At 42.0% G+C, this 14,617-nt stretch overlaps 1 protein-coding gene across 1 annotated transcript; it reads right to left on the bottom strand.

The window, feature by feature from the left end:
- Positions 1 to 2,397: 2,397 nt before the first annotated feature.
- Positions 2,398 to 14,601, bottom strand: mios (missing oocyte, meiosis regulator, homolog (Drosophila)). The gene is made up of 12 exons (XM_056381637.1): positions 14,474 to 14,601; positions 12,790 to 13,656; positions 12,155 to 12,644; positions 11,287 to 11,385; positions 10,864 to 11,118; positions 8,063 to 8,232; positions 7,366 to 7,431; positions 7,080 to 7,238; positions 5,546 to 5,698; positions 4,457 to 4,661; positions 4,051 to 4,180; positions 2,398 to 3,122 (listed from the first exon to the last, which is right to left on the bottom strand). Exons 2-12 carry the CDS (start codon positions 13,606 to 13,608, stop codon positions 3,032 to 3,034), a joined length of 2,637 nt encoding a protein of 878 aa, XP_056237612.1. The 5' UTR covers positions 13,609 to 13,656; positions 14,474 to 14,601; the 3' UTR covers positions 2,398 to 3,031.
- Positions 14,602 to 14,617: the final 16 nt, after the last annotated feature.

Raw genomic sequence — 14,617 nt, 5'->3', positions numbered from 1 at the left:
ACCATCAACTATGCCAGATTGTCCATCCTCCCCTCCGGTCTTGTACCATGTGTCAAAATCTAGAGTTAAGACCTTCACTGTTTTAGTTTATATCGAGCTGTAACTTTGTTGTTATTCACAACACAGCACATGTGGTGAAGGGTCATATTATTCCATCATAGGAGAACTGGAAAGCTGCAACCATCAGTGAAAACTGCCTCGGACAGTGAGGGTCAATAAGAGCCTCTTAGAAAGTTAATCTGGCTATTTTTCCAGTTGTAATAGAAATGTAGATGTTCACTTTCCTTAGTTTTCGTTGACCACTGCTCATGGACCATGTAAAGTGAGTTAATACATTATCCATACAATATTTCAAGCGCTTAATACTGTTTACCATAACATTTTATCTTATAAATAGGCAATATACTAAATGTTGTTATCTATTTATTGTTTTCATTAGAGCTGAAATAATAAGTTGATTAATCATCAGAGTCAACAGAAAAATAATTTGCAGCTGTTTTGACAACAGAATAATCATTTCAATCATTTTTCAAGCAAAAATTAAGGGAAAAAAAGTTAAATACTCTCTGGTTTCAGCCTCTAAAGTATCTGCTTTGTTCTGTTTTACATCAGTGTAATTTGCATATTTTTGGGTTTTGAAGGTTGAAGGTTTGAAGACCTTACAATGAGCTCTGGGAAGTTGCGATGGGTATTTTTTGCTAAAGGAAGATAATGGTTAGTTGCAGCCTTAGCTGATATATATATATATATATTTTGTACAGCTAAGTCAGTAGGGATATATATATATCCCTACTGACTTAGCTGTACAAAATAGTTATGTTTACGCTCGCTTCTCTTTGTTAACCTTGTTTCACCTGTATATTTATGTGTATTTTCCTGCACATTTGTTACTGATACTGTGCATTAATAAACTGAGAGCTGCTGGACATCTGAGTCAAATTCCTTGTATGATGAAACATACCAGGCCAATAAAGTTGATTCTGATTCAGACTGTTAAGAGTGCATTTCATTCTGAAGTTTTCTAGTCAACATGGACCAGAAAGATATAGAAATCTGAACATCTACAGTTACATGACAACTGGGTAAACTGCATGTGTGGAGGAGGATCATGTGATGATTGAAAGCTCTACAACAGCTAATGGACCTAGTATTAAGACTGATGTGTCACTTGCTGTTTCCAAGATCAAGAGCTAGTTAATATGAAGTTTTATTGCTTGTCTAGATCTGAGGCCCAAAATTCATTGTTTTTGCTCATGTCCATTTTCCAGCCTGCGCTGACGGTCTATGATTCTGTGGGAGTTTCCATGGGAGAAAAATGGTGTGACTCAATGCGTTTATGCAAAGAGCGAGCACGCACATGACACACAACCCACGCCATCTGTGTCTATGATAATGTAAAAACAAACCATTTAAACGTATGGAAAAAACCCCCCATTCAGCAGTGCTCCAATTTGTCAGTCGGAATTTATTTAAAAGGCAAACACAAGACACACTGAAAGGATGAAATTCCAGCCACTCTGTTTTTTGGGACGCTACACGGCTCGCCAATTTGTCAGCTCCACTCCAAAATAGTTCACAAAAGGGCATGCAGGCCTATAAAACCTCCCACACCGGGAAGAGATCCTGGTGAAAGCAGCATACAGTAGCTCCTGTGCCCCCGCCCCCCCCCCCCCACCACCACCACCACCACCACCACCACCCAACTCCTCCTCCTCCCTACTCCATGACTAAGTGATTTAGCCAGCTCTGGTGCAGGCTGCCTCTCACTTACAATGCCTCCCTGGGTTAGTGACAGAGCGGGGAGGGTGGCAGAGAAAGAGAGAAAACCCATTTACAATGCGGCTTACACACGGCAGTCCCCCCACAGACGGCGCCCATCCTTGGATTGATGTGTGGTATGCATAGTTTTTGGATGCAATTTGGGCACCAGAGAGAGAGAGAGAGAGAGAGAGAGAGAGAGAGAGACAGAGAGAGAGAGAGAGAGAGAGAGAGAGAGAGAGAAAGAGAGAGAGAGAGAGAAAGAAAGAGAGGGTAAGTCTGTGTATGTCGGAGGGTGTAGAAGGGGGTGGTAGGGGGGTACAGGGCTCAGGCTGTCTGTTCTCTCGCCCTCTCTTTGAGTCAATAGTGTTCCGGCAGCTGAGGTTCTTTATGAGGGGAACAATCTGGAGTGCCGAGCAGCTGCTGTTTTCTGGGGAGCTTCTTTCATGGGCCACAGGCCTGGAGTGGGCTGGTGAATACAGATGCACCCTCCCACCCTCCCACCTTCCTCCCCCTCCTCCTCCTCACCCACCACCCCGACCTTCTCCAATTCCTCACCCCCCCACCCCCAACAAAACTACCCCTCACACTGGTAGCCCTCCCCGCACAATGCCAGATGAACAGTGGCACAGAGTAAAATGAAGAGAGCAAGAGAGTTTTGTTATTGTGCGCTAGACTCCGCTTTGTCACCCGGGGTACCATCCTTCACCCCGAACAATGCTTTCATGAGGTATGTGAAAATCCTTTCATAAGACAAACACAGACGTTAAATAGCGTATTAAAACACAAGCCACAAAATATAGCTCAGAAATATTGGCACCTGTGTTCACATCTTTACAACCTGATGTGTGAGTGGACATTTGACTTTTTTTTTTTTGTTTTTTTTAATAGATCACAACAAAACCATAAGCCTGATTCAGGTTAGATTGGAAGAGGCTTGATTACAGCAGAACCTCTTGTATTTCTCCTGAGTGGGATTTTCATTAGCAGAGCATGTGAGTTTGCATTCACTCCCTTTCTGTCATTGCTTCAGTTAGTCAGATCAGTAACACACACTGCCTCCCTTCTTCATATAGGGCTCTGTTACAAGGTTACATTCACTAGACTATGACTTAACAGTATTTCATTCTTTTCAAGCAGCCACTTCAGAGGAGGACACTGCTGTCACCCTTTGTCCCTTGCCCAGTGGTCGGTGCGGCGGGTGCAGCAGTGAACCTGCACTGGTTGGCTCTGGGCTGGTGTTTGGCTTCAGAGTCCGACAGGTTCCTCCTGTTTAGCTGCTGTCTGAAGGCACCAGGTTCCCTGTGGTGTCCAGCTGCATGCATTTACATGTACAAGCTGACACCGGGCACTCTGTGTGGTCTCTGTAACAGACACATGGAGGTCAGTTTAGAAAGAAGCCACATGAAGACGAGACACAATGTGTTAACCACAGGTAATACAGAGGTTTGTAGATTTTCCACAAGAATATCGAAGGGCCCAGCAGGTCAGTGTACCTTCTGTTCATTAGACTGTCAATTCTGTAAATAAAAAAGCTGTTTTTGAAAATTGCATTTCAAGAAGAATGAGTATTGAAGCATTTTATGATGCACAGCATTTTATGATGCACAAGGAATATGGCTCCAAGTTCTGTATTTTATTTACTAACCCAGTAATAAAGCACAGAACAAAAGTCAAGCAAAGAGGGTTTTGCCACAGGCGTGTTATTTCAACCCGAAACTGCCTTTAAGGTTTAGTTTAAAGAAAGCAAGAGGATTATCTCTACCCTCAAAGAGGACGCAGCGATCACATCCTAACCAACCAGTTTATACTGGAAAACGGAGTCCTCCTTCTTTAGCAGGATCCCAACATGGACATAACTTAACAACATCGCATTAACCTTTACATTGAAGTCAGAAGTAATAAAAAAGCAGTAGAATTACTTTTCCTTTCATGATTATGTCAGAGAGAGAAGAAATGTTTTCAAGCATGTGTCCAATTTGGGTTTAAAGCAGGATCTCTGATGAACATAGGAATTACTGTTGACCACATGATAGTCTGCAGACATCCATTGTTATCACTGAAAATAGTCCCATTTTCTACTAATAGATTTTTGCATCTGACTGGTTATGTAATAATACTTAATTTGAAAAACAGAAAAAATATTCTATTTTGCTGCCTAAATTCAATGACTCAGCCTCGTTTCACCATTGGAAATCAAACAAACAGAAGGAACACGAATCACAGGCGTAACCATGTTCACATGTGTCTAAACATTATCTACGCATGTGCAGCATCCAGTGAGAGCCCCACCTGAACCAGCTGAGCATATGGCCAGCGTGGCCGCCGTGTCGACAGTTGTGACACCAGGTGAACCAGTTGTTGAACTGAGCGAGTTTGTTCTCCCTTGTCAAGTCCACCTTCTCATCAGACTTCCCTGTTCCTGCCAAAAAAAACATATTTATCCATAAATCAATATTAGCAATCACTAAAATCTGTCAACGTTGGAATGAGTGACATCACGGCGATGAGGGAACTGGATTGGCCGCCGCACTCGCAAATGCAACTGTCCCTAGATGCTGATCAAAGTCCACATATTCTCGCCTGCAAATGCTCAGTTAAGTATTATACCCACTTAAGCTGCTCCAAGACATGTTCCTGTTACTGGAAATATCAGCTGACCATCTGTTGACACACACTCCACACAGGGCAGCTTTACCTGGGCAATTGGAAACAGGTGTGCCCATGTTCATGAGGCAGAGGGCACAGCGTGGCAGCGGTTTCCTGCAGCCAGGGCAACTGGTGACTTTAGACTTGGTGGGTGAGCCGCTGACACCGTACTGGCTGAAGCCGCGGCCCTGGTGCGGCATCGCCGAGCAGCTGTAGGAGATGGACTTCCCGCAGAAGTTGCAGCTCACAAACACCTGCAGCGCAAGAACAAACACAAAGGTCAGTTGATAAGGAGTGGTGAACATGTAGGTAAACACCAACAAGAACATACTCACCAGCTGTCTGGGTTTTATTTTTTTTTCTTAGAGAGAGATAAGTATTAGATAATACAGCGATAATCCCAGCATGCTTAACTGCGATTATTGTAATGTTAGATGGTGCCAAGTTTTGTTTGCAGCACCAGGTTCCTCATAATCACCCATAAAAAACATTCTTAGTATTAAGCTTTATAAAAACGCTCTTAAAGGAGAGTGTATGCTGTGTATGCTTTAAAGAGGAGGAAACTAACTAGCACAGGTTTTATGACAAGAATTGGAGAGAAGAGCTGTGGGTGTTATGCGCTTAAGCTGACACTCTTCAGATTGCTTGGCAGAAACGTGTGCTTTGATAAACAGTACAAGCATCTTATTTTGTTATGAAGGTAGTAATGTCTAAGACAGTAAACAGACAGACTGCTAGTGCCACATCACATCTGAGCTGAGAGAGAAGAAACTGATGCGGTTTTACTGAGCCTATAAAGCATTTCTGAAAGTTTTATCAAACCTAACCACTAACTTTTAATGACTGACGTTATCAAATAAAAGTATTTATGGCTGCAACTTACGCAACATATTTTCATTAATAATTCATGTTTATTATTTTTAAATACTTGAAATTCCATGTGCTGTTTCTGCACAACCCAGAATATTTACGTTACTAAATGAGAAAAATCCTCACGTGAGAAGCCAGTGAAAGTTTGACAAACCATTAAATACTCAGCAAAACTGTTGTAATTTTTTGTCCATCACCTAATCAATGAATAGTTTCAGCACCACAGTTATTAAAAAATAAATAAAAATCCTCGCCTGACGTTGGTTACCTGGGCTAGCGGTTTGGAGCTGGGGTCCAGTTTGCCTCTGTGGATGTCAAACTCGGCCCGCTTGTGCCAGAACCTCCACGCATCCAGCAGGTTGCGGTAGTTTTCTATCCAGCACTGGACTCGAGGGTCCTTCAACACTTCCCCTGGTGAACCCTATCGGAAGAGATTTTTGTTATGCTTAGGCCTGTTTCATATTTTCACTTCAGTTTGGGTGCAGCATGGGAGAGCAAGCCACAGAAACAAATCAGTCAAGAGTGTACTTGAACTGCGACCGGTTTCCACAAAGCTCACCCTTCCTGCACCCATCCCTCCGGTGGAATGTGTACATGTTTGTATACACATATGTAAGGTATATGCATTTACTGTGCTCTTTTCAGCAGCAGGTCACAGCAGGGGAGAAAATAAAGCCAAGATAGTTGTTCCCATGAACAGCGAAGCATTACAGACCTGTTCGACTACTTTCATTTCTTTATTATTTCTTTATACAAACAAAAGCAGAGGAGGAAAGGACTCTGATGAGGTTTGCTTTGTATTTTCATAGCAGGAGGTAATTATGCTAAGAATAACACTTGTGGCCTTTTAGAAATGAAGAGGCATGTTTTAGCATGTGCATCGATTTCCCCAAGTGTGAAAGAGACACACTAATTTTTCTTTCTTCTTGCAGATTTGTATTGACTTCAGTCATGTTAATCATTAAACCTTGTATTTTGGGTCACTTCCTGGAGCTTACTGGGGCCTCCACAGTTTGCAAAGTTAAAAAAAAGCACCATTCTCACTTCATTTCCTAATGATCCAAATCAAATAGTCTCGGAGTTGGCAATTAGGTTCAACCCTTCTTGCATTGTGCAATGTGCGGTCCATTAAGTTTTACAGGTGTGGGGGCGACACAGGCATGTATGTACTCAATATTCTTTGTTAGTTTGAGTACTATTTTAATTAACTTCATAAAAATTAAACATTGATTTATAAAACAGTTTTAGGATTGTTTCTGAGGGGAGATATCACTTCGTCATCATTTGTTAGTGCTAACTGAGTTAAAGCAGCTACTGCAAAACTCACACAGCAAGAAATCACTCAAATACGTGCATCTATGTTCTATGTTGTGCTATGACACAGGTTTAACCAACTGCACCAATTTTCACATGATAAGGAGTAGTCTGTTTCTATTACGTCAGAGTGAAAATACTCTTGTGATTATTGGTGCCTTACAAAAAAAATAAAAAATCTTTATCACCTATTTGTATGAAGCCCAAATCTGACACAGTCAAATAAGCTAAAGCTGTGGAACCAAAACTTTGTTTGAATTCACAGCTACTGGTTTCATTCAAATTAAGTGGATTATATTATGTGTGTGTAAAATTACCCAGTAGCCCTAGTTTCTGCACCTCTCTTCATGTGGGGGGCATTCATTATTATGAGATGACACAAACTCGTATTTATAAAATACCTTCTTCTTTCCAATAAAACCTGGTGTGAATGTGTCTGGACTACAGATAAGGACATTAGTTTGCATACATTGTGTACATTTTTATACCTTCAGCATGCAGAAGCTGGCAGTCTGGACGTCTCCAGTGTGGTCCACGTAGCTCTCCATTAGATCTACGCCATCTTTACTCAGCCCCGTCAGCAGGATGCCCTCAAGGTTGCCCGCTTCCTTCATCTCAATGGTTAGTTTGTCGATGTATCGAGGCAGCTGCAACCAAATACCCAGAGAGATCCAGCTTATAAAACACGTCATATGCTTCTAACAATTCATAACTACAACATGGTACCACCAGGATATAATTTACTGTTAAAAGCTGGACTTTGCAGTGTGTTACCTGTGCGTCGCTGAGAAACATACAGGCAAAGGCGACTCGGTCTCGCACGGCGACACTGCTCTCATACTGAAACACAAACAAAGTACTTCACCTTTTCTTTTTGTTTCGGATAAAAAAAAAACTGGGGAAACATTTTAATTTACAATGTGCGTCCAATATTTTCTACAAATAATATGAGGCTCAACATTGGCACAAAAATGTTTCTCTTCTCTCTGACACAGATCTAAAGGAAACCAATCATCTTTTTCACCTAATCTGTTCTGAAAAAAATATATATATGGCAAGAAACGAAGGCAAAATAACTTGACTGAATGTTCTTATCATGGAGTCATCACTTTTGGCTGGGAGAAGGTCTAAAGAGATAAATAAATGTGACAGCAGCTGGTGGCCAAAATCTGATGCAACCGAGGGAGGAAAAAGCAGAAACACACACTCTGTTCTGGGCGCCGGTTCATTTTCGGTGAAGTGTTTTATGACTTAGGGCGCTGATGACGGAAATGTGAAACACATCTCTTCCTGTGCACCTGATGATTTTCTCAATAAAGACTACTGGAGTATAACTTACCTTTTCATCACATATGTAAAGCTTTTTATGAAGTGAAAACAAAACGGCTACTGTGAAGTGAGAAAAGAGTGCCAGTGTATTTTTTTCTTCTGCTAGCTTTCCAAAAGTCCATGATATTTAGAGATCCAATACCAGCACGCCATCGTAGGCTCCAGGCTCACTGGTGAGAAAGGCAAACATGACGCAGAGGTAGGGGTTCTTCAGCTGCAGCCTCAGAGAACTGCACATCTCCCTCCACAGGGAGGACTTCTCATCGGTGTAGCCTGACAGAGCCATGGCAACCACATTCAGGTTCAGGTCACCTGCGAATAACAAGAAGTCCAAGGAGCAGATTTATTTACCTTCGCCAGAGTCGTGACTGTAAGTGCGGCACTGTGGTCGAGCAAAAACCACATCTAGACAGAACGTTTTTTACATCAAGAGGATGGAGCTTCTGAGACTAGTTTTGTTTGTATATGAAAAATCCACTAAGTTGGCAATTTATTAGGAACACCAGGCTAAAACTAATGCAGTGTAATACAACAGTGCTGAAATAAATCCTCCCACATGCAGATTATAACGCTCAGTTTTTGTTAAAACAGTGTTAAAGAGATGTTGATTCAGCATTATGATCTTTCTGGAGGATGCACTGTAGCCTGTGTTATGTTGATAGGTGTTCCTATTATTTTAGCCTTTCCATTCAAAACAATGAGGGTACGCTAAACAACAGACACACCTCTTTGTAGAAGGGCAATACAGTTAAACAGCAGCTAAATTGGCAGCCTCCATGATGATATTATCGGGTGGCTGGTATTGTTTTCACCTTGTGTGTGTCTGTATGTCATCATGGCAAAATGTGTTCCTGGAGACATCTACTGTAGCGGGAACTACCCGAGAAGCAGATTTGATTACTCTGGCAGGTGTTAATATGTCTGTCTGTGGACAGATTTTGTCACTACGATAGCATCACCACCGTCCGAGATTACTAATTGTCATTCATGTAATAATGTAGTAATGACTGCTGAGTACTCATGGGTCGGCTGGTGTGATCCCATCGCAAGGTGGTGTCTAGTAAGACCTTTGTGTAATAGTTAGTCACATCAGAAACAACTCCATGATCCGAGGAGCGCCTTAAATCCCTTTCTCTTCTCAGAGGTACAGACGGTTTGTTGAGGACAGAGAGAAAGAAATGTAGGTTCTCTTTGATGGCTGTGAATCGTTTAACATTATAAAATGTGTTTATAAAGGATTTCAAAAGGCCAAATTGATGTAAATGCATTCAATCAATGTTTTAATATCAACAACTTAACCTCCTAAGACGCGAACTCTTGCATGGCGTGCATTTTTAATTTCTCTTTGCTATTTAGGCTGATTGGGACCTGAGAAAAATGATGTCCACATATGAGGACATTAGTTTTAAATTTCGATTACTGAGTGGCAGTATAATATCCTCATATGTGGTCACCAGGCCCTTGTTGAGAAAAAGTTAGTATTGTGGTCTAGAGAACCCAAAATGTGAGGTCCACATATGTGGACGCCAGGTCCTAGGAGGTTAAAGGTGTAGTTTCACATTTTGGGAGACACACTTATTTGCTTTTTTGCTGATAGGTAGATGAGAAGATTGATATCATTGTCATGTCTGTGTGGTAAATATGAAGCTACAGCCAGCAGCCAGTTTTAGGGACTCCAGATTAATTACAGATCAATATTAATTTCATATATGTCTGCAAAAGTAACAGAGGCGGTTGTAGAAACATGCTGGGAACATGTCAAACTAAACTGAGCTAATATCAAAGATGTTCATGTGTTTGCTCAAGTGTGGAGATGACAATCAGTACGTTACATCAGCACTGCTGTTAGAGAAAAAACACTGTAACTCTGTCGACACATCTTATCTAATGAATCGCCCCATCAGTCATTCTCAGGAAACCCTCATTAGAACATACACCAGAAAATCTTTTGACCTACATTGGTGGAATTTTTCTTAGTAAAGACGTGTGTAAACAAGAGCCTTCTCTCTCTATTAGCATTAAGCCTCGGTGTCAAAAACACCGCAGCTGATACAGGATCAGAGTTCGGTGGAAAACAAGGTACTTCTGTTGTTGTTCCATTTTTTAAAATTCCCCAAGACTTTCATTTCATTTGAAGATTTTGGTTGGGGATTAATATGATTTACACCAGCTAATATAACTCTACAAATGTTTTTATTCACAGCAACAAATGTTGAATTACTAAAAGAAAAGAAAACCACTTTGTGTTGCACAATGACATGTTTAGACATTTCTGTGCAGTGTTTGACCTGAATGACCTCAAACGGTGAGAAGGAGACTTTTTTCAAGCTCTAGACCTGTGCAGGAACCATGAGTAACAATAAATATTGCTTACTTAATTTCCTGTTGAAGCAGCATGACATTACAAAACACAACATTTACCTTTAAATTTTCTCATCCCATTGTTTCACACTCCACAGATCACTGTGGAGTGTGAAACAATGGGATGAGAAAATTTAAAGGTTTGTGATATTTAATTGGTTGGGTTTTTTACTGCTTCATTTTCACTTACAACATAATCTAATTTAGGAAAATAAAGCAAAACAAAAGAGACGGAGCACATAAGCAGTGCAAAGATTAATCGATTAATCTGCAACTAATAATCGTTTAACTAACTTTTCAAGCACAAATGCCAAATGTTTGATGGATCCAGGTTGTCATTTCCCAATGTTTTCTAGCCCAAAGGATTAATCCAGAAAATTATCACTAATCACATTCCTTATGCACATAAATTTGATTATATAAATTTATGTCAATGTAACACAAAAGCACTAGAACTGCAATCATGAGTTTGGTCTGAAGCATTTCTCTTTCCTGTCAACACTTGGCTTCAAAGTCACACCTGCTTCCTATCACTCTGCGCTCACTTCACCCTCCCACACTCCTCAGTGCTGCAGCGCTCACCCTTCTCAGCAGTGGCTCCTTTGTTGAGGATCTGGATGGCCCGGCGGATGTCCAGGTTGAACAGAGCGACGGCAGCCGCCCGCTCCCACTCACGTTCCTGCTCCAGTGATCGCAGGAAGGTCTCCACGTCGATTTCAGGCCCCCGGCTGATCCAGCCACAGAGCCGCAGGGCGAGGCAGCGCTCCTCGCTGTGGTACCGAGGAACATCTGTCTGACGGTCCGAGCCGCTCCAGCACCTGCGGCTCTCTGTTGTGCCTGGGTTGACGAGAAGGACATATGCTGAACATCACATTTTGTGATATTCCATTCAATGCAGAATAATACAAATCTTAACATTTGTATTTAACTAAGGTCTGATTCTCCTTCACATTTTATCATATGAGATGTTCAGTTGGTCAGAGGGTCGGTGTGTCAGCTTCTTACCTGAGCTGGTCTTGACAATGTTCTTGATACCAGAGTAGACAATAGACTGTTTGTTCCCCTGCAGTTTCAGCTCCATGTCCTCTGCACACTGCTTCATATGTGATACTTACATAGGAATTATAACCGACATTGCAACATAGTGAAACATGGCAGATTAAGGATGAGGCTGTTTAACTACAGAACAACCAATTGTCACGTTAATTAATTTCAAACTGCACCAAGGGAGGAGAGAAGAAGTTTTCTCTGCTGAATTGAGGAAATCCAGAGTTTAGTTTTACAGTTTAACATTCAAATAATAATTAGTGCTGATTATAAAAGACCTTTACATTTCTTGTCTAGGATATATGCAGGTTTTTGTTCCTAAATAACAATTATTTTAAAGATAATACATCAGCCTTTATGTTAGAAAAATGCTTTTGTGACATACTAGATATTGCAAGTCCTTGGAGGAGATGAATATTTGAGGAATGTTTTCACCATCATCACCAATTTATTTTCAACGCATCTTTCTACAAATTGTGCACCAGAATCATTTCAAGGTGCTAAAAGCACACAACAAATCTAGACGTAGTGGCTCTAATAGTTATCTATTTAATTACCGCATGTTTTAATAAAATACTATAACTAATATCTACATCTACAGTCAAATATGTGTTCTCCACACTAGACCAGGTGACTGTGAAAACGCAAATAAAACTCTGAATAAAAAGGACTAATAAACCACAACTATTGAACACGGCATCTCTGTACAGCATCTTTTAAGGAATACTATTACCTAATCAATATTAATTATACCAACAATAAAATAACAATAGAGTTACTACTCCACTAAACAGGCTTTCCACCACTTCATGATCACGAAGGATATAGAACAGATCGTACCACAAAGACTTGAGCTGGGGATCGTTCCCTCCGGCCAACAGGTGGTTCCTCCACACCTGGACGGTATCGTGCCCGTACCTGGACTGAGCCCTCTGCCTCATTTTCGTGGCGATGTCTTTCTCAATCATGCTCTCCACTCCGTCAGCCCCATCCTCGACACAGTCATACAGGTGTCTGCCGCACGCCCACATGAGCGAGGTGGTGGAGCTCCAGGCCAGTGAGATGCGTTCAAACACGGTGAAGTCAGTCATGACCCGGTTGGCCGCTGACACTACCACCATGCGGTTCTGAGAGGACGGGTGCCAAGCGAAGCTGCCGATCTGGCTTTCACAGGGCTGCACGCTCCGTTCGATGATGGTGGGCTCCGTCTCGTCACCAATGGGTGTAGGAGTGTGTTGCATGTCATAAAGGCGGATGATGTTGCTGTCACGTGTCAGAGTGGCCAGCAGGCCGGTACGAGTTGGACACCAAGCCACCTGTAAATGATATCACATAATTAACCACCATCTTTCTGCATACAGAACCAACGTACCAATACTTTACCAATAAACTGCATCTGCAAAAGAGCCTTGAAAACACAACTCATTACCTCATCTACCCAAACATCAAATCCTGTTATACCTTGGTGAGTGGTTTTGGCTGCTCAGTGAGAGTGAGCACAGGCTTCTCAAACTTCCTCAGATCCCAGATGGCCACCTGCCCCTCAAAGAAGGAAGCCACACGGTCATGGAAGTGTGGATCAACTGTCACCCCCTGGATGGCCTTGGTATTGACAAACGTTTTCTGGCTCGTGTTTCTCAGGTCAAATATTGCCAGGTTTCGGTGCATGCCTGCCAACAGCAGCTTTGGGTCACGAAGCAGCCAGCAGAGGGAAAGGCAAGCATCATTCTGGCCGAGCTCATAGAGGGGTTTGGTCACTACTGTGCTGGAGTCCAAATCCACAGACGAGAGACGAATCTTCTCAGCTGTTACACTGGCTTCTGGGGAAAATTTACTGCTGATGTCCCATATGAGAACAGAGAAGTCTGCTCTGTGCTTGTCCAGCCCAGCAGCCAGCAAGTTGCTGTCCACAGGGTTCCAGGCTAAAGTGTTACATTGGCGGGCGTGCTTGGGCACAAACTCCTTCCCCACAAGCTCCTTACATGTGGAGTTGTGGCTCTGGCCCAAGCTGGTGAGCACCACCCTGCCATTAGCTTGGCCCACAGCAAGTAAACACTCAGGCTCATGTTTCGGGTACCAGGCCACACACTTCATGTATGGGGTGTCAGAGTTAATGGCTAGTAAAGTAGCAGCAGTTTCTTCAGACAGTGGGAGTGTGCCCGCCTTGGTTTCTGCGCTGCCCACAGGTCCAATACGGTACAGTCCCAGCTCAGAGTCACAGATGACATAGCGGTCAGGGTGGTGGGGAGACCACAGGATGTCTGGCTTTGAGCCACTCATGATTCAGAAGCAGCTAGAAGGATCTCAAAGGAATCTGCCTTCTAAAGTCTGGAAACGGGACATTGACACAAAAAATTAGCACACTGATAAATACTAGTGACACCACAGTAATATCATATACAGACATTTGCTACGTTTTGACAAGTTGTGATTCATAAAAACTATATTTAAGTGTATAACTGGATTTAAATCTAAAAAAAATATATTATTTTTGCTTACATTTGATTATCTACACACTATCACTTAGATGTTAATTTTATCATTAAAAACACATACAGATACATTATGTGGGTGTTATTTGTCCTGTTGTTTTCATCCTGATTCTCTTTTAACTACCCATTAGTTTTTGGCTGATTTAACATAGATATAAAAACCTAACCAAGGACGCGAGCTACACATTAGCTTCTTCCAGACGTCCTGTATTCATTAACCCTGCTGTAGTGCTTATCTGTAAGTGACAACGTTACACAGTATTGTCACCTGACTGCAACGGACCCAGGCTGGACAATACACAGCATTTAGAAATCTTACAAATACGTTAAAGCAGCGTTATCGTGCAAACTGGTTAAGCTGTTAATGTAAAATTGCACGTTTTCCAGAGTTTTATGTGTGAAATTGTTAGTTAGCGACGTATTCGTTCGATATAAAAAAACATTGTTAGGTCAAAGATGTGTAATTAGTTACTAGCTAAAACGATGCGGTAGTTAAAACTAAAGTTAGAAGTTTGTTGACATGCTAGCTCGACTAAGCTAATGCTAAAGACTGAAGGGCGGGCTAAAACACGAGCGTTTAGCTAAAGCTGACTGAGCTAGCAGCAGAAAACAGTTACAATACTTTACAATATTAACGGCGGTGTGTTACTTACACGCATACAGAGAGTTTAAACGAGCCACCGAGTTACGATTTGACATACACATGTCGGACAGGGACTCAACTTCCAGCCCGACAGATTGTTGTGTGTTGCACCAAAACACGTCCGTGCGGTCAGGGAAGTCAGCGTCTCCAAAGT

The sequence above is a fragment of the Seriola aureovittata genome, chromosome 7 (assembly GCF_021018895.1).
Source record: "Seriola aureovittata isolate HTS-2021-v1 ecotype China chromosome 7, ASM2101889v1, whole genome shotgun sequence".
NCBI lineage: Eukaryota > Metazoa > Chordata > Actinopteri > Carangiformes > Carangidae > Seriola > Seriola aureovittata.
Note: the sequence above shows the minus strand (reverse complement) of the source record. Positions and strands in the feature narration are given on the sequence as shown.